This window comes from Monodelphis domestica, chromosome 5, assembly GCF_027887165.1.
Source record: "Monodelphis domestica isolate mMonDom1 chromosome 5, mMonDom1.pri, whole genome shotgun sequence".
NCBI lineage: Eukaryota > Metazoa > Chordata > Mammalia > Didelphimorphia > Didelphidae > Monodelphis > Monodelphis domestica.
The window spans coordinates 84,594,665-84,619,820 of record NC_077231.1 but is presented as its reverse complement, the minus strand read 5'-3'; the positions used below and the strand labels follow the sequence as shown (position 1 = coordinate 84,619,820).

General features: G+C 40.9%; 1 protein-coding gene across 4 annotated transcripts in view; it reads left to right on the top strand.

The window, feature by feature from the left end:
- The first annotated feature begins 1,861 nt into the window (after positions 1–1,861).
- Positions 1,862–25,156, top strand: part of ANKS1B (ankyrin repeat and sterile alpha motif domain containing 1B) — a 1,427,494-nt gene continuing 1,404,199 nt past the window's right edge. For 3 of the 4 annotated variants that reach the window (XM_056798685.1, XM_056798684.1, XM_056798686.1), the window contains exon 1: positions 2,041–2,924. In XM_056798685.1, coding sequence (XP_056654663.1) covers positions 2,791–2,924 — 134 coding nt within the window. In that variant the 5' untranslated portion in view covers positions 2,041–2,790. Of the gene's footprint in view, positions 2,925–25,156 lie in introns of all 4 variants that reach the window. The other variant, XM_056798687.1, reaches the window with a different exon arrangement.

Below are 25,156 nucleotides of genomic sequence, written 5' to 3'. Positions count from 1 at the left end.
CTACATGTGAAGAACAGAGAGAAGGCTAGTATGACTAGTTCATAGAGTGGTGTGTGGAAGAGGGAGTAAGAAATATATGATGAAGTTGGACAGATAGGTTAGGCAAGGCTGTGAAAGGGCTTTAAAAGATAAACAGTTTGTGTTCTCTTAGAGGCAATAGGGACCCGCCACTTGAGATTCTTGAGTATGGAGTGACTGAGATCTGTGCATTCAGAAAATGATCTTGGGAGCAGGATGTAGGATGGAGTAGAGTGGTGAGACACTTGAGGCAGGAAGACCACTTAGGAGGTAGTTGTAATAGTCTAGGGGAGGAGTGATAAGGGCTTGAAACAATGTGGTGGTTAGACAGAAGATGTAAGTTGAAGGGGTCAGATAACAGAATTGGAATCAAAAGATTTTGATTGAATAATAACTGTGGCAAGTGATAAATGTGTGACCTTGGTCAAGTCACTCATCTTCCTTGGTTCTATTTCCTTCTTTGTAATATGAAGAAGATGGCCCAGATAACTTCTCAGGTTTCTTCTAACTATGATTATACTATTTTTATTTTACCATTGAGGAAATGTTTAGAGGTCAGAGAGAAAAGGTAAATTGCATGCCCCAAATCATACATTTAGGCTCAGTGGTGGTGCTAGGGCTAGAATCTTGAACTTCTCACTCCTCATACAAAACATGCTCATTGTCTTACACAATGCAGTTGATGGAAAAGCAAGTATGTCTGTTGACAGTATTATACTATAGGTTAATGTAGGAGAATATTCAGTGAGTCTCCTGGCACAGATTTATTTTTTTAGTAGATATGCAAACAAAACTAAACCAGGGCTATTTGATGACCCTTTAAAATTAAAGAGATTTCAAACTGTGACCAATGACACAGGAAGGACAGAAAACATCCAGGCATCCAAACCTCAGCCTAGTCCAGCATTCAACATGCATTTATTAAACTCTTACTATGTCCCAGACACTGTGACAGGTCCTAAGGATACAAAGACAGACAAAATAATCCCTTCCCTGCAGAAGTTTACATCCTATCAAGAAAACATATGCACATATAAATATATACAAAATAAAAAGACGGTAATTTGGTTGAGGTGGGCAGCAGGTTCTATCATCTGTAGAATGAGGATAATGCAGGAGGGATGCTAGAACTGAGTTTATGAAACTAGGAATTTTAAGACCAGGGATGAATAGAGTGTACATTCTACCTTAGAGAGTCAGTGACTGAGAGAAATCACTGATCTGATTGCTTTGAATGCTGTTGGAGGAAAAATATTAACTTTCATCTCCATCTCAATTTTCATTCTAATCTCTATCCCCATTTCCAACTTCACCTTTATCCCCATCCCCATCTTCACTATCCCTAAACCCCATCTCCCATCTCCATCCCCATTTCCAGCGTCATGCTGAAGGAGGCTCTTCAGTGTTCTTATGAACCAGAGCTCTAGCAGGAGCCCTGGCAGCAGCCAAACGGGCAAAGGAGGATGATTCCTGTCCTCACCCAGTTAAATTGCCTCCCAAAAAGCCTGGAGAAAGGCTCCTTGCCCCGAATCCTAAGATTATCCCCTCTTCCCCTTTCCTTCTTTCCTTCGTCGCCTCCTCTTTTCATTTTCCCCTCACCCCAAAACCCCCCTCCTCCGGTTCCGGACAAACCTGGCTGGGAGACACCTGCCCCTGGCTACACAATGCCTCCCTCCCCTGGCAGCCTGCTGGGCTCGGCTCTAGGAAAGCGAAGCAGCATCCTTTCCGTCTCAACCTGTTCTCCGGTGCGAGAAAATTAGAGCCACCTACATCTCCCCGCCCTCCTTACCCAGCTCCCCGCCTCCCCAAATCCCTCCCTGCCCCACCCCAGATCCCCGCCCCCACCCAACGCCCCCCCTCTCCCCCCCCCCCCCTGCACGCGCAGCGCCTCATCTCCCCCAACCTTCATTAAGCAAAGAAGCGGCCGAGTCCGCAATCGGGCCACCACAGCCAGCATCACCAGCATCACCAGCAGCAGCATCACCAGCAGCAGCAGCAGTAGCAGCAGCAGCAGCAGAAGCAGTAGCAGCAGCAGCAGCAGCAGCTCCGCTTCCACACAGCTGCAGCCCCAGTCCAGGCCGCTGCTGCTGCCGCCGCGGCCACCGCCGCTGCCGCCGCCGCCGCCGCTGGGCAGCGTGCAAGCAAGCGAGAGAGCTCGGTCAGGAGACTAGGAGCAGGGAGGAGCACCTCAGGGCTGCAGGAGCTCTTGAGAGCTCGGAGCTGTCCAGCACCTCCAATGCTAGCTCCGGTCTCCCAGCAACGGGCCTGGGGCGGCATCCCTGCCTCCTTCCCTGGTCATTAGCTCTCTGCTCTCTCCCGGCTCCAGCAGACTCTGGTTCTCGCTTCCTTCTCAATTCCTCACTGCCCAGCTCTCCCTGATCCTTACCTTTCTCCCCACCCCCACCTCTAAAAAGCAACCTAACCCCCTACCATCCCACAGGAGGATAAAAGGCCCCAGGGTTTTAGGCAGGGAGTGGTGGTTTTTCCTCCTCTGAGATAGCGCAGCCCCTCTCCTCAGCGATGCTTGAATTCCTCTCAGTAAAAGCTGCGCCCTGAAGAGGAAGAGAAGGAAAAGGTAGAGAGGTGCTGCTGGTGGCTTTCCCGTCTGGCTGCAGGAATCTCTCTCCTTGACTGAAGATTTCTCCTTATTTTTAGGGTGGGGTGGGGAGGGGCGCTGGATTTTTTTCGGGGGGGAGGGTAGGGGCGGGAAGTAGGGGCACAAGGTGGGGAAAGGACTCCCCCCCACCCTTCTCGGTGTGGGTACAAGTGATTATGGGGAAGGACCAGGAGCTATTGGAAGCTGCTCGAACTGGAAATGTGGCTCTGGTGGAGAAACTCCTGTCTGGGAGGAAAGGAGGGATCCTAGGTAGTGGCTCTGGGGCTCTACCACTCTCCAGTCTGCTAAGGTAAGGACGTGCCCCCTTCCCTCCCCTTCTCTCTTACTCCCCCGACCTCACTCATCATTATGCCTCGGGATAAATAATCATCTTTCTGAGGCTCCTGGAGCCTCGTATCTTCCAGAGTGTTTTCTTAAAACAGTATGTGTGTGGAGGGGAGGAGGGGAGACCTATGTTTGTTTTCCAGGTGAATGTATCTCAGATCCTCAGAGAAATTGTAAATGTTCTTCTCATCAGTGCATAGACTGCTACTTTTTCTCCCCCTGAGAGGCAGTGTGCCCAAGTCGTGCATGTTTATAGCAACGCTGGACAAGAATTAGTGTGCTTTTCTCGGGTATTTCCATAAATCGTGCTTATTATAGTTGCTGTTTCTAGTCCTGGCTCCCCCCTCCCATCCCCTCCCATTTAAATGAAATTGACAGGGACTCTCACGTTTTCTTGGCCAAAGCTTCAGCCTGGCGCTGCTCTCCCCACTAGCAGGAGGCGTGAGCTGGGTTCTGGGTCACGATTCCACAAAAAGAAGAAAGTGGACCTTGGCACGAGATGTTACTGGTCCTGAGAGCGTGTGAAACTTGACGGAGCAGGTTAGGCAGCTGCCAGGAGGCTTTGCCTTCTCTGCACACACACACACAGCTGAGTGCCATTCAGTTATTATAAATACATATCCCACTGAAAGGATCGGGTTGGGAGAAGATCAAAGGCAGGAGATTGGAGGGGTGTTCCATGTAGAGTTGTTGCAGGGGATAGATAATCTCGGAATTATTTCTGAAAAAGAATGGGAGGGTCTGGATGCAGCTAGAGATAAGACAGGGTCAGTCACATAATTTTAAAACGATGAACTCAATACAAGTTGAACTAGTGGGCAAATGTTTGTATGGGAAATAGGCGTTTCAGACTTGAAGTCAGGAAAATAGTGACTATTGGATTAGAGTCAAGAAAGCCTGAGGCAGCATGGTGTGGTATGGAGTACAAATTGTAGAGTCAGAGGACCTAAATTCCAATCCCAACTTTGTCCCTTGCTATCTGGGTAACCAGGAGAAAGGGAAGGGAATAAACATTTATATAGCACTTACTACATGTCAGGCACTTGGCTTTACAAATATCTCATTTGATTCTCACAATAACCTTTCCAGGTAAGTGCTGTTATTATCTCCAATTCCTGCTTGAGGAAACTGAGGCTGACAGATTAAATAACTTGCCCATTGACATACAGTTAGTAAGGAACCAAGGCTGGATTTGAGCTTAGGTCTTCTTGATTCCATCAGCTGCTCTTGGTCAAGTTTTTAAATGTCTCTGAACCTTGGTTTTCTCAACTATAAAACTTAGGGGGTGGATTAGATGGCCATTAGGGACCCGTCTAGTTCTACCTCTAGCTCTAGGCATTCCATAACCTAACAATCAGTTATTTTTAAGATACTATCTATTTGACTTATTCTGGATATTATCTGTATGGATACATACATACACATGACTTAGTTGATATTTTTTGCTGATTTTATTACATTATAGCTACTGAGTTTCAATTAAGAGAAAAAAATGTTCTTAAAACTCCTCTTTCTTGGTTCCCAGCAATTGTGTGTTAGAAACTTCTTGTCTCTTCTTAGCTAAAGTTTATTGTAGTGGCCAGTGAAGATAACTTTATGATTGCCTACATGTGGAGAAAAATGAAAGTGCTTTTCTAGGTGTATATTTCTCACCAGAAAGCAGAGGAAATATAGGGTAGTATAAAGAATATTGTGCTTGGAGTCAGAAGAACCGGGGTTCAAATCTGACCTCTGACATTTATGACCTTAGGCAAATCCCAGAATTGATCTGAACTTTGGGAAACTGGTGAAGATTTATACTGAAGTGATTTCATGTGTTCTGCATTGGTGTAGATAGTTCCCCACAATGATGAAATCATAGGTCTCACTGGAATAAAATAAGTTATTGATGCTAGTGCCTTGACTCTGAGATTGTCTTCAGTTTATCATGTCTGTATCTTGTTTGCACATAGTTCCTTGCATCTATATCCTTCATTAAACTGGGAGCTCCTTGAGGGTAAGGGCTGTTTTGTCTTTATATCCTCAGCACTTAGCATAGTATCTAACACATAGTAGGCACTTAAAAATTACTTTTGCCATGAATGACAAAAAAAAATTGAATGGACATAGCAAATCCCATCAGCCTTCCCCCATCCCAAAAAGAGGGAGAAGTGACTATTTCTTTGTGGTAGTGGAACTGAATTAGAATTCAGTGTAAAGACTAATCTCTTATTAATTCTCTGTAGATCTACAAACTTCTTAGTCTTGTAAATAATAGAATTCCACTGACAACTACAAGGCAGGGGATCATAAAATCCTCACATCTCTCTGCCTTGTTGTAGGTGTAATGACTGTTTTTTTTTGGGGGGGCAGGCACAGTTTTTATAGGTAGCATATATTTCCCCTTGGCTACAGGAATAATAGTGGCCTGTTTACATATGCCTGATGAGAGGGAATATCAACCCTTTCATCTTAGCTTTTTGTTGTTGTTGTTGAGTCATGTCCTACTCTTCATGACCCCATTTGGGGTCCTGGCAAAAATACTGGCATGATTGGCCATTTCCTTCTCTGGCTCATTTTATTAATGAGGAAAAAAGGTATTAACAGGGTTAAATGACTTGCCCAGGGTCATATAGCTAGTAAGTATTGAATCTGAATTTGAACTCAAGCCTTCCTGACTCCAGGCCTGGTGCTTTATCCACTGTACTACCTAGTTGAACTTTCATGTACTAATAGATAGGACAATGTCTATCTAATGACTGAATGTTCCAAGTAGACTGTGATAATAACATGATTCCTGGGCCAGGGGAAAGATGGGTAGTGGGCCAGTGTGGAGAGGGGACAATGACAAAGATAGGACCTGATTAAGACCTTATTAATACTTTTCCTGGGTAGCTGTGTAGCACAGTAGATAGAGTGCCGGAGTCCAGAAAACCTTGGGTTTAAATTTGGCCTTAGACATTTCCTAGCTATATGACCCTGGGTAAGTCACTTAACCCCAATTGCCTAGCTCTTTCTGCAATTTTGTCTTATAATTGATAACAAGACAGAAGGTAAAGGTTTAAGAAAATCAATACTTTATTTACAGCAGCATCTTAATTTTTTCATGCTGAACGATGCTTTAAAATAGACCTATTTGTGATAATTCTTTTTTTGTCTTATTGATGCTTTTAAAAATTTCCATTACTTCCTAACAACACCCCACCCAAACCCTAGATTTTCCTTGTGATAAAGTACAAGTAAACAAAATAAATCAATCTATTCACTGTGTCAGATCCCTCATTGCACACCTGGGGTATACCTCCTCTTCAGCACAAGATAGTTGATAGTTTTCATCATTAGCTTTTTGGAGATCAAATTAGTTATTGCATTTATCTGAATTTTTTTCCTTTACATTATTGTGGCCAATATATATGAGACTCTGGGCTCTTCTTGCTTTATTCTATATCACTTTAAACAAAGTCTCTTACGTTTCTCTGAAATGAATGACATAAGTGGAATTCTTTTCTTTTTTAATATTAAAGTCATTGTGCAAGTTGTTCTCATGGTTCTGCTTACATAATTGCATCAATTCAAAACATCTTCCTGTTTTTCTTTGAGTCCTTTACTTTAGGCATTTTCATACTGTCTTATACCATCCCATTTCATTGGTGCGCTATATTTTGTTCACTTTTTCTCCCAGTCAATAAATGCTATCTTTGTTTCAAGTTTTTGTCAACCAAAAAAGAGTGCTGCTATGAATTTGGTGCCATCTGTGGAACCTGGCCCTCTGCCCTGGATATCCTTGGGGTGTATAGGTCATGATTTTTGAAGGCAATTAAAAATATCCTTTTGCCAATTCCACTGTTTTGAAAAAGGGCTGGATGAGGGGGTTGGATGAAATAGTCTTTGACAACTCCTCTATTCTCAATCCATTATCCTGAGGATGATCAGTTTTTGAAATAAGCACACATAGTTTTTGGTGATCATTACACACTGAATGCAAAACAAATTTGAAAAGTAAAATTATGTTTTTTATTTGAAAAGAATTTCTTTTGTTTGGAAAAGTATGGTTTCATCACAAATAGTTTTTTATTGCATGCTTGCAAAAAAAAGTTACAGAGAATATCTAGAAGGAATTGTAAAAACCAAAGTCCCCTCCTCCCCAGTTCTTTCTGATTTTGATTTTGATCTTCTTTCATGGAATACAAAATTTGAGGCTCTGCCCTCAAGAAAACTCACCATGTAAAGACAAGGTTGGAGGTAGGTATTCTGGGGACAAGATGTAAACTCTAAAATGGCACGTAATTCTCATCATTATATTATCACTTTAACAAATGGCTCACTTTTAGAGGAATTTAGTTATAGGGTAATGGAAAATTGGTTCCTTTTTTCCTGATGAATCAAATCTAATTACTCATGAAATGTAATTTGCACAAGACTTTGAAGTTTGTGTGTCTCAGCATAACTTATGGAATAGATGAAACCTTTCTTCTGTGAGCCAGGTCATATGTTGTACAATGGAAATAACAGTAGGTAACCTGGGTTCAAACCTTGCCTTTTTTATATCATTCTAGGCACCTTCTCTCTGTGGGTCTCAATATCTTTATTTATATTAGTCAAAGTAGTCTCTGCCCATTCTAGAATGCTATGTTTATTTGTAAAATGAAGGAGTTAGTCTAGATGATGTCCCAGGTCATTTCCAATCTAGATCACATGATCCTAATTCACTTAACCCCAGGTCATCAATTTCCCCATTTGTCAAATGAGGGAGTTAGACTAAATCAAAGGTCCTTAACTTTTTTTTTTTTTGGACATGGTCTCCTTTGGTAGTTTAATCAATCCCCTGGACCTCTTCTCAGAATAATGGTGTTAAATAATGAAAGGAAATATTTCCATCTAGAGGTTTGTAAATATATATATATATACACACACACATACATATATATATAAATATATATATACACACACACACATACATAATTCTTGCCTCCACATTTAATCGGTCCTTCTGAAATCTATCCCTCAACTCTTTGGGATCCTAGGTGAAGAAATGCTTAAATTAAATGGTTCCTTTGTTGTTGTGTTTAGTCATTTTCAGTTTTGTCCAACACTTCATGAACCCATTTGGGGTTTTCTTGGCAAAGATACTAGAGAGGTTTTCCATTGCCTTTTCTAGCTCATTTTAAAGATAAGGAAACTGAGGCAGACAGTGTTAAGATGGTTTCTAAGGTCCCTTAAATCCATGTTTCTAATGTAGAAATGAGAGACATCATGGGAATAGAGGAAAAGTATTTGAACCTAGAGTTGAGACCTGCATTTGAATCCTGCCTTTGGCAGGTGATTGCCAAACTATAACACTGTAACTATGGCATATAATATATGATACCATAACTAGGCAACCTCAGCCAAGTCATTTTACCTCTGAGTTTTCTTATTTGTGAAACAATACTCCAATTACCTGCTCTAAAAGGTTGCTGAGAAGAAAGTACTTTGCCACCCTTAACTCCATATTCGGAGGCAGCTTAGTATGGTAAATATAGTATTTAGCTTGTCATCATAGAGACTTGGCTTGCAATTCTGCCTCACATTCTTATTAACTGCTTGAAACTTGGGCAAATTACTCAATCTCAATGTGCCTCAGTTTCCTCATCTGAGATGAGGAAAGATGATGGAATTGAACTTAGAACCTTAGCTTAAGAGCTAGGAGGAACCCTAAAAACCACCGTCTTCATTTTATAGATAAGGAAATAGGTCCAAAAGGAGAAGGGGCTAGGACCAGGATCAATTAGAATCAGGATCATATGAATGTACATAGAATTTGAACTCATGTCTTCCTGATTCCAATAAAAGGGTCCTTTCCATTATACCACATTGCCTCTTGCTATACCATGCCCCCTTCTTATATCAGATGACCTCTAGGGTTCCTTCTCTAAATCTGTGATCCTATAAACTGCAGAGGAAATGTGTTATTATTCATTCAAAATACTCCAGTGGATCTGGGATCTCACTGATTTGGACACTGCCTCCAGTGATGCAGATTGCAACTCATCCTTGACTGCCCCTCTTGTCCCACTTTCATCCATGTCCTTCCATAACTTCTCCAGATCCAGTGTGCTGGAGGCTATCTTAGATTTCTCCTGCCATTTAAAGGGTAGTATTTGTTCCACCTTGCCAGGTGTGGAGAGTTGAGCTGTTCACCTTTCCATTATTCCATTTGTTGACTTGATCTTTTTTGTTCATTAAAAACCCTGATGTAATTCTTCTCTCTAGTTCTTTGAATTTCTTCTTTGGTTATATATTCATGTATGTCTTCTTAGGGATATTTTAAATTTAAATTAAACATTTTAATTAACAAAGGTATATTTTCTCCCTCCTATCTCTCCTCTACCCCCAACCCCAAGAAAAACAAAACTCACATAACAAAGATGCATGCTCAAGAAAAATAAATTTCCCCATTGGTTTTATTTTGCACCCCTGCCCTCCAAGCCCTTCTACATAGTCTTTTGTGTGATTCTAATTTTTAATTGCTTGGAGACATTATTCACACACACAAAAGTGAAATTAAGGACTGATTTTAAGTGGTCTTACAACTTCGTATTTATTGCTGGCTATTCATTTGATTTTTCATCTCTTCCTCAATTTATTTTTACTAAATAACATTGTCTCCTTGTTGCTACTTCCCTTGGGTATTCTTGGAAAAAGCAGCCAATGCAGGACTTTCCCAAAGATGCTGTTGATTGCCTTATATCAATTAAGTGTGCAGGGGCCATTTGACTGGGAGCTGAAGTGTGTGTCTGTGACAGTGCATTTTCTAAAGAGGGGTTTGAGGAGCCTGGAGCTATTACACAACTGTAGCAATAGTGTCTGAGGAAGTAGGTCAGCCGAGGTTGTGGTCATTTAATTACCCAAGTGAGCTCAGTCTCAGCACAGTAACATAGAATAGACCCGGGAGCTTATACTCAGGCGAAGTCATTCCAGATTTCAGGAAAAACACCTGGTTCTTCATTTCTAAAGAATCTAATTACTAAGGATGTAGCCCTGGGAATTCAACGTCTGCCTCATGTTGTAATAGGAATGAATGTCAGTCTGGGAAGCCGATTGTGGAATCCTTGAGTCTTACTGGTAGAAGAGACCTCAGAGGCCATCTAGCCCAACCCAACCTTTTTCAGTATGCACTATGAGTCATCCAGCCACTATTTGGCTATTTCCAATGACAGGAAACTTTCAAGAACCCTAGGTCATTTTACATCTACTTTTTTTTTTAATCCTTACCTTCCATCTTGGAGTCAATACAGTGGATTGGCTCCAAGGCAGAAAAGTGGTAAGGGCTAGGCAATGGGGGTCAAGTGACTTGCCCAGGGTCACACAGCTGGGAAGTGTCTGAGGACAGATTTGAACCTAGGACCTCCTGTCTCTAGGCCTGGCTCTCAATTCACTGAGCTACCCAGCTGCCCCCATCTACTTTTTTTAAAGTTGATTTTTATTACTATTTTTCATTTTTCATGTCAGATAGATTTTTGTCTTGTAATTTTTGCCTGCCCCTCCCAGAGACCCGTCTTTATTGAAAAAAAGTTGGTTTCTTTTTTTCTCAGAAAGAGAATAGGAAAAAAAATCCCCCAATTCCACAATTTATGAAATATTCCACAGCCTTCAACCCCTATCTCTGCAAAGAAAGTGGAGAGCTATAATCTTATTTCTCATCTTTGGGGCCAAGTTTGTTCTTTATAATTTCCGAGCAACCAGTTTCGATTATTTTGTGGTTATTTTTGCCATTTGTATTATTATAGTCACTATGTATATTGGCTTCCTGAATCTGCTCAATAACGTTTAACATTTCATATTTCTTTCTAATATTGAACCAAAATCTGTTTCATAATGGGGGGGCATAATAGGAAAACCAAAAAGGCACTGAATTAGGAACACATCCCAGCTGGCTAGTATCACCAGTGTGACCTTGAGCAATCAAATCAATGAACCAGTAAAGTAAATTACTTATGATATACATACATACACACACACATATATACATGTATATAAGTTTTTTTTCTGTGTGTGGAGAGAGACAGAAAGGGTTTTGGTTGTTTTCAATTGTGTCTGATTCTTCTTGACCCCATTTAGGGTTTTCTTGGCAAAGATAATGGAGTAGTTAGCCATTCCCTTCTCTAGCTCATTTTATAGATGAGGAAACTGAGGCAAAGGGGGTTAAGCAATTGGCCCAGGGTCATACAACTAGTTTCTGAGGCTGGATTGGAACTCAGTAAGATAAGTTCTTTCCTCACCTGCTCCTCCTTTTCCTCTTCTTCCTCCTCCTCTCCCTCTCCCTCCTCCCCCTCTTCCTTCTATCTCCTCCTTCTCCTCCTCTTTCTTCTCCTTCTTCTCTCTCTTCCTCCTTTCTTTCTCTCCCTACATATGTGTGTGTATATATGTGTATACATATGTATGAATAAAATATATGAAATGTTCCATAGTCTTAAACCTCCATCTTTGCAGAAGACCAGGGAGAGTGATCTTCTCGTTTCTTTTCTTTGGGGCCAAGCTTGTTCTTTATAATCTCTTAGCAGCATTTCTTAAGCACTTCTGACATTGCACTGGGGGGCACCAAGACAAAAAGCAACCCCTGCCCTTTGGAGAGCTTACATTCTATTTGGAAGTTGTGGGGAGATGACATGAGTACACACACACACACACACACACACACACACACACACAATTTATTGGAGGAAGTCCTAGTAGCTGAGGAGAGGGAATCTCATATAGAGGATGGCACTTAAACTGTTTTGAAGGAAACTAGGGGGTTGATTCTAAGAGGAGTGGGGTGGGTGTGGAATGGATATGAATGTGGAGTTTTCTGCACATAGGAAATAGCTGGGGCAAAAGCGCAATGATGGAAAATGGGATCTTGTGTTTGAGGAACAGTAAGAAGACTGCACTATAGAGAGTGGGAAGGCGAATCTAGCATAATAAAACTGGAAAGGTAGTTTGGGGTCAAGTTGTAAGAGGCTTTAAATGTGATATAGGGGAATAAGTCATGACCTTTCTGGGTCTCATAATTCTTGACTATAAAATGGGGGAATTGAACCTGATGACTTCTCTGCTTGCATTTAGTCTTTATTCTATGATCCAATGAACAAATGAGGCAGATACTTGCAAAGTAGATAGATTTTGTTGGCTTTTCATCAGCAGGAAAATATTTTTCAAAACTTCCTGTGTGACCCTGGGCTAATTATTTCTCCTTTTTCAGCCTCTATTTCCTCATCTGTAAAATGAAGGCACTAGTACTATAGTACCAATCTCTTTAACTAGTTAGGATGAAATAAAATAACATGCTAAGGACTTTGCAAATTTTAAAGTGTTATATAAATGTTAGATAGTCTTATTATTGTTTTTTTCCCAGGTATAGTGAGTGGCAGCATTATATAGTGTGGAGAGGGCCAGCCTTGAACATAGGAAGACTTGGCTTTACTTTTGCTTCTGATACATATTAACTGTGTGACTTTGGGCAGATCACTGAATCTTCCAGGCAACTTTCCAAGACTTGAAATTGCAGAGAAAGTTTAGACCTGCATCGATAGACTTTCCTCATCTAGGAGTTTCCTATACCAAGAGAATCACAGGTCCAATGGTGCTCTTTATCCCATTCCTGCCATAGACTATAGTTCTTACTCCTCAACCCCCAATCCCAAGTGTAGCATAGAACCAAAAGAATGTTCTAGAAATTAGTTCTTTGACTATCTGAAAACAATTTCCATGTCTTCCCTGATACATTCCCTCCTCCCCCAAGTCTAAACATTTCTGCTTTCTTAAATTGTTCTTTGTGTGCTAGAGTTGCTATACTATTTACCATATTGGTCAATGTCCTCTCTGTGTGTTCCAAATAATCAATTCCCCCGCTTCAAATGTATTGCCCAGAACTCTCCAAAATTCTTGTGATCATCTTCAGTCTGTGCTAGAATAACCCTCTTCTGGATACTCTTGTTCTACTCAATATGCTCAGGTCTTTCCAATTGTATCAAACTTTCTTTCATCCTTTATTGTTTTTGTTCTCTAATTATTCAGTTGTGTCTGACTTTTTGTGACCTCATTTGGCATTTTCTTCACAAAGATACTGGAGTCATTTGCCATTTCCTTCTTCATCTCATTTTTCAGATGAGGAAATGGACTTACTCAGGGTCACACAGTTTGTATGTATCTGAGACCAGATTTGAACTTGAGAAGATGAGTCTTCCTAACTCGATAGCCCACAGTATATCTACCACCTACCTGCCTCTTATCTTCACATAATTGTGGTACCATCTCTTACCTCTCCTTCACTTAGAACATTCTTAAAGTTGGCTGTTGACTCCCATTACTCCTTCACCAACAATTCACTCCTTTGTTGGTGTTCTATATGTTGCCTTTTGTCTCCAGCTATCAAATGACTCCTGTAAAATGGAAGTAAGTTTTGAGCTCCCCCTCAATGGATGTCTCAAAGCAGAGTTTGGAATGGGTTGCACTAAATAGCTGCATAGAGTCCTCCCAACTCTCAATTCTGTGATCCCACAAACGGTCACCAATGACTTCCTAATTGCCAGATCCAATAGCCTTGTCTTCTTGACCTCTGAAGCATTTGAGGCCCTGAGCTCCTCCTTCTGTCACATACTCTCCTTCGGGTCCCTCATTGCCTCTACAATCAAATATGTCACCTACTTTTGGGGCATTTAAAGCTGTCCAAAGCCTGGCCCCAACCTACTTTTAGAGACTTCTTATGAATGACCCCGCTCAAGGACTCTATGATAAAAACAAATTATTCCTTATACCTCTCTGGTCCTTTGCCATCAGCTGTTGCTTATGGCTGGAATGAACTTTCTCCTCACCTCTGCCTCATTTGCTACGTTCTACATGAAGTCTTTCTTTTTTCCTCAGTTGCTAGCCCCTCTCGTCCATCTGCATCAATGTTGTGTCTCTCCTGCACATACAGGTTGTGTCGTCCCATTAGAATGTAAGTTCCTTGAGGGCAGGCAGTGTGTCCCTTTTGTCAGTGCTTGGCACACTATACCATCATGTTCAGTTCTTATTGATTAACTGATTCAGAGGTACCACAATTTCTTGGTTCACGTCCTATGTTTGTAATGATTTTTCTCTTTTTTGCTTTTTCCTCATTCTTTTCCTGACCCTTTGTTGGCTAAGGTTCTATCCCTGGCCCTCTTCTCTCTCCAGTTTCTCTTCCTTGACCATACCATTCATCCCCATGGTGACAGAAGACTCCTAACTCAGCATTTCTAGCCTTGACTTCTTTTCTTAACTCTAGACCGAGTTTCCTATAGGACATTTTGACCTATGTATGCACTAGTGCGAACTGATCTGAGGTAAAGAATACTGGCTTTGGAGTCATAGGTGTCTAGGTTTAAAATTTGGTGTTGCCATTAACGGGAAAGCTAGAGTAGGGTAGTGGATAAAGCATTATGGAACCAATATCTGGAAATTATCATTGTTTAATCATTTCAGTCATATTTTACTCTTCATGACCTTATTTGGAGTTTTCTTGGCAAAGATATTGAAATGGTTTGCCATTTCCTTCTCCAGGTCCTTTGATAGATAAGGAAACTGAGGAAAACAGGGTTAAGTGACTTGGCCAGGGACAAACAGCTAGTAAGTGTCTGAAGCTGCATTTGAACTCAGAAAGATGAGGCTTTCTGACTCCAGACTAAGACCTCTGCATGATATGGATGCCTCTTTGGTCAAATCCTGCCTCAGATACTTACTGTTGGATCCTGGGCAATTGACTTCATCTCTCTCAGTGTCAGTTTACTTGTCTGTAAAAGTCAGACAATAATATCTCTAGCACTTATTTGTTGTGGTTGTTGATAGTCATGTGAGAAAATGTAAGATACTTGACATGTTCAATAAATGTCATTGCTGCTATATATCTTTGAGAAACTCATTTAACTTCTCTGGTGGGTATCAGTTTCCTCATCTGTCACTTCTACTTCTAGGTCCTATTTTACTTCTTTCTGTCAGAAATTCATTCTTTTCCATGTTTCCCATGTTCAGAACCTTGGACTTATCTTAAACTCATTTCTCTTTCCAGCCCTTCATATCTGTTCACTTGAAAAGAAGTATTGATTCTAACTCCTCTGGAGTTTTCATTTCCTTTTTTATTTTTCAAACCTCTACCTTCTGCCTTAGAATCAATACTCACTATTGGTTCCAAGGCAGAAGATCAGTAAGGGTTAGGCAATGGGGGTTAAGTGACATTCCCTGGGCCACACAGTTAGGAAGTGTTGGAGGTTGTATTTGAACCTAGGATGCCCATCTCCCAAACTGGCTCTATAAAATTTTTTTGGTTACTTCTTTCCTTGAACTATAAATTTCTAACATTTTTTTGTCTTGACTCCTTTCCACCTCTAATTTATTCTTCAAATGTAATAGGATCTGACTTCAGAGGTTATATTCTGGGAGAAGTGGGAAGGACAGGGGATACAATGCACACAGAGGTTAATAAAAATGAACTGGAGACAGCTAGGTAGCATAGCAGATAGAGTGCCATGCCTGGAGTTGGGAGAACCTGTGTTCAAATCTGGCCTCAGACACTTCCTAGCTGTGTGACCCTGGGAGAGTCACCTAACCCCCATTGCCTAGCCTTTGCTGCTCTTTGCTTCAGAATTCTTCATTCTAAAAGAGAAGGTAAGGGTTTAAAAAATAAAAGTAAATAAATAAAAATGTGTTGATGTGAGGAGGGGATAGGAAGTAGAAGTGCTCATCCTTGGACCAATGGTGGTAGTCAAAGAATTCCAGAGGAAAAATGTCTGAACTGATCCTTTGGGAAGAGATGCATTCTGAAGAGGAAGTACATTCTGGGCATGGAATGTTTTAGGGAGATCACAGAGTTGGGAAAAGAAATGAGGAATTTAGAGAAGAACCAGTATTTCAGACCTTGAAGCCTGATTATAGTAGGCCTTCAATGCCAAGATTTTGTATTCTATTCTGGGGGTTATAAGGAGCCACTGAATATTTCAGAGAAGGGGAATGCCATTCCTCTGTGCCTGAGGAGAATTTTGGCACATGTATAAAGGATAGATTGGAGAGGGGATGAGGCTGGAGTCCAGTTAGGTGGCTACTCCAGTTGTTCAGATGTGAAATTTTGAGGGCCTGATTGGGTAGGAATGTGTGATGCTTTGTGGAGGTAAAATTGGCAGAGCTCAAGAACTTAGTGGATATAAGGTTCTGACCAACGGGGAAGAATGGCTCTGAGGTGGTGGATGGAGTTGACTCCAAAGATGGTGATGTCCTCAACAGAAAGAGGAATGTTTGGAGGAGAGGAGGGTTTGGGCGGGAATTAATAACTTCCATTTTAAGCATGTTGAGTTTGAAAGCCAATAGAGACGGTAAGGGGAGATCTTCAGGAAAAAGTGAATGTGATTGTATAATTCAGAACTAGAAATATAGATTTAGGATTCATGTGATCAGCACAGTGTCCAGCAAATACAAGACACTTAATCAATAATTGTTAGCTGATTGATTAGAGAAGAGAAGTTACTCTATGAGAGAGCACTGTTAACAGTGATGTAAGGGGAAACCATGCTCCTCTGGAGCCAGAGTGTCTGGGTTCAAAAAACTAACTGTACAAATTTACATTGACCACACTCATGGACTAATGAAATGAATAGTGTCTAGAGTTTGGACTTGGAGGTAGATAGCTGTCTGAGAGTCATAGAGAGCTTGGTGTGTTTCCAATGCAGATTATATGACTATCACAGTGAGCATGAGTGCATCAGTACATGATCCTTATTATTGAAGCAGATGAGATAAATGGTCAGCAGTGGTTAACCTGATACCAGTCCCTCTAAAAATTCTTGCAAAGGGGGCATCTGGGAGGCTCAGTAGATTGAGAGCCAGACCTAGAGATAGGAGGTTTTAGGTTCAAATCTGGCCTTAGATACTTCCCAGTTGTGTGACCCTGGGCAAGCCACTTAACCCCCATTACCCAGATCTTACCACTCTTCTGCTGTGGAACCAATACATTAATTAGTATTGATTCTAAGATGGAAGGTAAGGGTTTTTACTAAATTTTTTTTTGAAAATATTGCAAAATGGGATCCCTGGACTTGAAATCCAGAACACTGGGTTTAGTTACTTAGTAGCTAAGTGACACTCTGGAAGTTATTTAGCCTCATTGAGCTTCAGATTCTCATCTATAAAATTAGAAGCCTGGGTTACATGGTCTCTATGGTTCCTTTTAGTTCTAAAAATCTTTGTTGTTGTTCAGTTGTTTGTCAAATTCTTCATGACCCCATCTGGGATCTTTTTTGGCAAAACTATGTAGTGGTTTGCCATTTCCTTCTCTAATTCATTTTTGCAAACAAGGAAACTGAGGCAAACAAGGTTTAGTGACTTGTCCAGGGTCACACAGCTAGTAAGTGTCTGAGGCTGAATTTAAATTTAGGAAGATGAATCTTCCTGATTCTAAAACCAGTGTTCTATCCACTGTACTACCTAGATGCCCTTGACCTAAAAATCTAGGATCCTGGAAATCAGTGATAATTAGATGATTTCATTCAGAATAACCTATATATATATATATATATATATATATATATATATATATATATATATATATATATATATATATGGACTTCCTTCCGTCCTTCATAGCTCTTAGGGGCTTTTGTTTGCTAATACATTTTCTTCTCTTCTCCATTCTTTATTTTAGGGGATGGATTTCTAGGTGAAGGAAGGAGAAGGATATGTTGGGAAATGAAAATGATGTCAAAACAAAATATGTTTTCTTCCCATCCTCCCAGAGAACCAATATAGATATTTTAAAAAGAGAAATAAAAATGTTTTGAAAAATTATCCAGCATATTGCTGAGTTACTCAACCAAAGCCCCCTACCATTGCAAAAAACTGAAGATGGGGGAGGGGGTCCCTTCTTGGGGGATCTTCTTTCTCGTGGCCAAGCTTGGTTGTTAAAATTTCCCAGAATTCACTTTCACTTGTCTTGTTGTTTCCCTGGTTTCTTAAAGATTGTTCAATAGTTACGTCATTGTATTTATAAATTCTCTACAAACTATACATGTAAGTTCAAATTACATCTGAGTCTAGAGACTTGAACTCGTTTAAACAAGCTAAAGGCTTTCATCTTTGTTTCCTTTATTTTGGGTTTCAATTATCTCCCAACCTGTTCATCCTACTCTTTCTGGCTTGAAGATTATTCTTCTTGGAAGAGGAAATGAAAGGATCTGTTTACTAGGGATTAAATTGCTCTGCTTGCTTTCTGTTATATGCCAACACTATACCATCTGCCCCCAAGAGTAGGTCTTTGTTCCTTTTGGTCTAGGCATATTTTTGAGCCTGTTTTGTTCTTAATTTTTTTTCACACCTCTTAGTTAATTTTGGACCTGAGACTTCCTGGCATCATTCTAACAGATTCAGGCCAGGCCTTGCTTGTGTGGCCTTCTTTTCATCTTTTATACATTAAAAAAAATGAGATTACCTTCTGTTTGACAATCAATATTGCAAATTAGTTCCCAGGCAAAAGAGCAGTAAGGTCTAGGCAACAGGGGTTAAGTGACTTGCCACACAGCTAAGAAGTGTCTAAGGCCAAATTTGAACCCAGGATCTCCTATGTCTAGGTCTGGCTCTCAATACACTGAGCCACTTAGCTGCCCCTGTTATTATTTTAAAAGAACTTGTTGCATTTCCCCATTAGAATGTAGGCTCTTGAGGACAAGGATGTTCTATTTTTGTCTTTATAGCTCTAGTTCCTAGCATAGTATCTGGCACATTGTTATTTAGTCATTTCAGATTCTTTGTGACTCGCTTGGGGTTTTCTTGGCAAAGATCCTGGAAGGATTTGCCATTTCTTTCTCTGACTCACTTGAAAAATGAGGAAACTGAGGCAGACAGAGTAAAGTAACTTACCCAGGAAAACACAGCTATGAAATATCTGAGGCCAGATTTGAATTCAGACCTTCCTGACTCTGAGTCCTGTACTCTTTGCGCTATGGGGCCACCTAGCCACCTCTCTCCAGCTTATATCAGGTATTTAATAAATGCTTTTTAATTGATGCAAACTTATCTAGTCTGGTTCTTTGATGACAGATAGTCTACCACTAGATTCGAAGTACAGGGGCGTCCAGCTTGGAAGGAAATGCCAACCCCTGTACCCATCTACCACAGACTTTCAGAACTCAGGATCACCGTGCAGAAGTATAGGGAGTGAGACACAGTTTGGTGCATACCCCATTTAAGCTCATTGGGGAGATCAGATTGGCTTACTTAGTTACCTCCCTAGCAATGAATGAATGAAAGAAAGAAAGAAAGAAAGAAAGAAAGAAAGAAAGAAAGAAAGAGAGAGAGAGAGAGAGAAAGAAAGAAAGAAAGAAAGAAAGAAAGAAAGAGAAAGAAAGAAAGAAAGAGAGAGAGAGAGAGAGAGAAAGAAAGAAAGAAAGAAAGAAAGAAAGAAAGAAAGAAAGAAAGAAAGAAAGAAAGAAAGAAAGAAAGAAAGAAAGAAAGAAAGAAAGAAGGAAGGAAGGAAAAAGCACTTATTAAGTATGAATTATGTGCAAAATATTGTACGCAGCTGGGGATATAAAAAGAAAAGGGAAACAGTCCTTGCTCTCAAGGAGCTCCCATTCTTAAGGAAGAAACCATGTGTCGCAGGTCTTGGCTACAAGCTGGATGGAAAGGTTTCAAGGACCTTAAAGTGCAATAATAAAGCAGATGATAGTGCTTCTTCCTTAGCGTCTTTTCCATGGATAAAATCCCATCACTTTCCAATGTTGACTCATTTGAAGGTGCCAACAGCTTTAGTGGCAGGAACTTAGTGTTCTGGGTCTTCAATAGTTGTGGCTGCAGAATGGGCTGATTTCAGTTGCCAGCCTGAGTTTCCACAGGGGGTGGCTTTTCTGGTTGATGACTAAGAGGGCTGGTCAGGAAGCAGGACTGGTAGTCTGGCGTGGAGGAGTGCTGCTATTCCCAAGGTGTTAGGGTGGCAAGGTAGATGGGCTTTTTAGCTACGGGATCTGGACTAGATTGATCTGGGACAGGGGGTTGTTCCAAGGCTCTTGAGTCCAGGAGCCCAAGACGGCATCTAATTCCTTCTCAGAGGATGACTTTGGTGGTACTTTGACTTGCTTGGCATAATCCGCGTTCCGTCTCTCTCTGAATGTGCCATACTGATTTCGAAGCTGGCTGTCCTGCCTGCGAGAAAGATTGCATTCCTTTGGACTGATTTTTATTTTTTATTTTTGAGAGACTCCCATGTGTCTGGAGGTACTTTTATCTTGACCATCTCTCGCCAGAGCCCCGGATCTATATTTTCGCTGAACTTTTTGTTCTGATTACAGTATCTCTTAGTGGTTTCTTTTAATCCATAATGTTATATTGAGCAGACTTTGTGTTTATATGGTGTGATACAAGGAATGGTTGCTTTTTTGGAGAGGAATTTACTTGGCACTCCCAAGAAGGTCGAGCTAGTTATATGAATTGCTCCATGAATATTTGTTGAGTTGTACTGAGCGCAATAGTGAAGTATGTGTCTCTCAAGGCTCCCCTACCCCATGAGATATGATCATGAGAAGAGGGACAGGACACTATTTTGCCTGTCTTAGGCAGAGACATAGCAGTGGGTCTTGGAAAAGTCAGAATCAAGAATCCGCGAGTTTCAATTCTGCCTTGACATTTACTAGTTGCTTGACTGGGTAATTTATAGGATCATGGAATGAATTATAGAAGCCATCAGGTCCAACTCTTTTTACAGATGAGGAAACTGAGGATGGATAGGTTGATAGATCTGTTTAGGAACACATAGCTTAAAATGTGTGAAGCTGGTTTTGAACTCAGGTCTTCTTCCTTACACCAGCACTTAAAAAAATAAACAACTTTCTTACTTTCTGTCTTAGTAACAATTCTAAGATGGAAGGCAAGGACCAAGCAAATGGAATTAAGTAACTGGCTCAGGGCCCTACACTAGGAAGTGTCTGAGGTCACATTTAAACCCAGGTCCTCCTGACTCCAGGCCTGGTACTCTATCGATGGTGTTACCTACCTGCCCCAAGCCCAGTACTATACCACCTGGACTCTGAGTTACTTAACCTCTCAGCCTCAGTTTCCCCATTTGCAAAATAAGGATAGTAATAGTACAAGGTTCTTATGAGGATCAAATGAGATTACATATGGAAAGCTTAACAAGTCTTTTAACATTCAAGTTTATTCTTTTTTTGAGTTATTTTTATAACAACATAATATGTTAACAATAATATAACAAAGGGGGCAACTGAGTGACTCAGTGGATTGAGAGTCAGGCCTAGAACCAGGAGATCCTAGGTTCAAATCTGGACTAGGACACTTCCCAGCTGTGTGACCCTGGGCAAGTCACTTAACCCCCATTGCCTAGCCCTTACCACTCTTCTGCCTTGGAACCAGTACACAGTATTTATTCTAAGATGGAAGGTAAGGGTTTAAAAATAACAATAATATAACACATATATTTGTTAGAAATATGTAATAAATTATAATAAATGTGATTATCCAAGGAAAACACATTTTCAGATTATCTCTGTCCAAAAATCTGTATCTCACTGTTTTTCTCCTCCTCCCCCCTTCCATGTCTCCTCCTTCCCCAAGAAGGTGGGTGATATGATATAGGTTGTACATATGTTATCATATGATACATATTTTCCTGTTGGTTATTCTGGGAAATAAGGCACATATTGGTTACACTAGAGAAAAGGGATCTGTAAATGATAACAATTAGCTGCTTCTTAGGAACAGTCACGATAAGAGAGCCTACTGCAGTCACTGATGGGGCGTTTGGGTAGGGGGAAGGAAGGGCTAGACAATTCAGGCATAACTTTTTTTCTGGTTGCATGGTAGATATGGGTGGAAGGATGTAAGGCAATTTCAGGAAGGCCCAGTGGTTTCTTTCTTTCCTTTTTGGGAGACTAAACAATGACTTGTGATTTAAAAAAAAAAAACCCTTCCCTTCCATCTTAGACTCAGTATTGTGTATTGGTTCCAAGGCAGAAGAGTGGTAAGGGCTAGGCAATGGGGGTCAAGTGACTTGCCCAGGGTCACATAGCTAGGAAGTATATGAGGTCAAATTTGAACCCAGGACCTCCCGTCTCTATGCCTGGCTCTGAGCTACTTTGCTGCCTCCTCCCTTTTGATTTTGTATCAATTCATTTTCCAATATATCCTTGCCACTCCACACCCAGAGAACCATCCTTTAGAATGAATAATGAACAAGAAAAAGGGGAAAAGAGGGAGAAGGAACAGTTTAACAAAACTAAACAATTCATCAACCAAATCTTCCAGTGTATGTGCTATTCTGCACCCATATATCCTCCGCCTCTGAGAAGAAAGAAGGGAGGGATCCTCTCTTAGCTCTTCTTCAGGAAGCTCTCACATTTTCACAGGGATTTGAACCATTCTGAGTCATCATTTCCTAGCTGCGAAGGGCCTCAGTGGTCATCTAGTCCTAAGAGACAGAGATGGTGTATGGATCCAGCTCCTCCATTGCCAACCTCCTTCTCTTTTTTCCTGGAGCCACACTGATTTCTTGGGTCTTGGGCCCTCACTTCCAGGGAAACTCAGCCTTGGTTAAAAGTGATAAATCACAAAGAGAGCAGTGGAGCTGCCTGCAAGCTTTATCTTGATAAAAATAGGCCAGTTCCAAATGGGTTCCCTATTTTAGATCCTCACGAAGTTTGGTGATTGCACCATTATATGCAGGGAGCTGGGAGGGCTTGAGTGAATGATGCCAGCTGTACTAGGGGAGAGGGATCCACTGCCTTGGTATGTTCCATCCCTTCCTCCAAGCTGCCAGGCTTTCTAGACTTACCGCAAGGTGCTGGTTGATTAGATGAAAGTCAGGGGCCATAAGCCCCTTCTCCGCTTGCCTGATTGTAGCCCAGGCTAAGGGCCATCTCTCCTTTGACAAGAGAGCCATGATGAGCTGTTCATTCCATCGGCTCAGCTAGCAGTAGATGAAGCCCCTGGGCACCACTTATTCTGGCCAACTCTGCTCTCCTGTGATGCTAGTGAACTCAATGGCTTGACCATTGGGGAACTGGAATCCCAGGTGCCCCCTAAAGCAGAGACCGTATCCACCAAGTGTTTCCTCTCTCTCTCATTCCATTTACTAACTCTCTCTTTGAAAATGCTCTATATTGTCTGGCCTCAGACACTTCCCAGCTGTGTGACCCTGGGCAAGTCACTTAATCGCTATTGCCTAGCCCTTACTGCTTTTCTCCTCAGAACTGATACTTAGTATTAATTTTGAGTCAGAAGGTAAGGGTTTAAAAAATTACTTTGTATTACAAACACATGTAGTTACTTCAGTTTTTGCCCTCAAGGAGGTTATATTCTATGAGGAAACAGGAGAGAAGCAAGTAAATAACGCACACAAGCAAATAGAGTCATTTAGATCCTGTCTAACTCTTCATGATTCCATTTGGAGTTTTCTTGGCAAAGATACTAGAGCAGTTTGCAATTTCCTTTTTCAACCATTTTACAGATGTAGAAACTGAGACCAACAGTTAAGTGACTTGCCCAGGGTCACACAGCTAGAAAGTATCTGAAGCCATATTTGAACTCAGGTCTTGCTGACTCCAGGCCTGGCACTGTAACTTCTGCCTCACCTAGCTGCTCCCCCACAAACTAATTACCAACCCCAATTATTTATATTTATGTATTTATCGATGAATATGTATATTTTCTTGAAAATAATGTAAGTCATTCCCACTCCCTTTTCCAGCTTCCCTTTGTGTTCTCTTCCTCTGTTAGATTGTAAGCTCCTTGAGGGCCAGGGCTCTCTTTCTTTTTAATATTTATATTTCCAGGATCTAGCACAGTGCCTGACACATAGTTGGTACTTAATAAATATTTGCCAATTATTTTGTAGTTACTTTGTATTTATTTTCATCGTTACATAGTGTGTTTCTTTTTAAGGAATATAAGCCTCTAGAGGGCAAGGACTGCTTAATGTATGTTTCTTTGTCTCTAAGGGTTGCACAGACTCACACAGTCATTGTGTGTGAGAAGTAGGACTTAAACTCAGATTTATTCTCAAAGGCTGTCTCTCTATCCAATACAGAGTGCTACCTCTAAATGCCTGCAATGGGTACTTAATGAATGCTTATTGATTGATTAATTCGTATATATGTATATAATATGTATATGTGTGTATTCATATTTTTTGGTGTGTTTACATTATTTACTTGTCTCCTCTTTCTTCTCCCAAAAGAATGTAACTTCCCTGAGGGCAAGAACTATTTTTGCTTTGCAGTATCTGGCACATAGTAGGCATTTAAATAAATTCTTTTTGGTTAAATGATTTATTGGTTTATGACTTTATGACTTTTGTTACTTGTACACATCTTTTATCTACTCCAGTAAAATGTAAATTCCTTCCTTCCTTCCCTCCTTCCCTCCTTTCTTCCCTCTTACCTTCCTTTCCTCCTTCCTTCCTACCTTCCTTCCCTCCTTCCCTCCTTCCTTCCTTCTTCCTCCCTTCTTTCCTCCTTCCCTCCTTCCTTCATCCTTCCTTCTTTCCTCCTTCCTTCCTTCCTTCCTTCCTTCCTTCCTTCTTTCCTCCTTCCTTCCTTCCTTCCTTCCTTCCTTCCTTCCTTCCTTCCTTCCTTCCTTCCTTCCTTCCTTCCTTCCTTCCTTCCTTCCTTCCTTCCTTCTTTTCTTTCATTCATTCATTTTCATTCATTCTTACAACTAGAAAAGGGCTCTGACTTTTTCTGTTTTTTTTTGAGGTAGATAACAGAAAAATTGCAAAGGCTAAAGGAAAACAATTTTTTCTTAGTTGAAGAAGCTTAACTTTCCCTCACTAACATGTCCAAAGAATGGGTCTGATCCCTAATTTTGTGGCCAACCATGTAATCAGTGATGTTGATGGTTTTGGGTCTCATAAGTAAAATGTTAGAGTTGGCAGGACTTGAGTCCAATTTAGTCCGATTTAGTCCAATCTGTTCATTTTCCATAGAAAGAAAAATGAGGTACAGGGTGCCAAGTGATTTGCACAAGGTCACATAGGGGCCTTTAATGAGTGGTAGAACTAAGACTGGAACTCAGGTCCTGATTCTTAGCCTAGGGTTCTAGAGGCAGCATGGACCCGGAGTGAGGAAGACCTGGGTTTAAATGCAACCTTGAATTCTTATTAGATGTGAGATTTTCATCTCTCTGGGACTCAGTCTCCCCATGTAGAAAATAATAGTAATGATATTACTTAACGTTCAGGATTGTTGT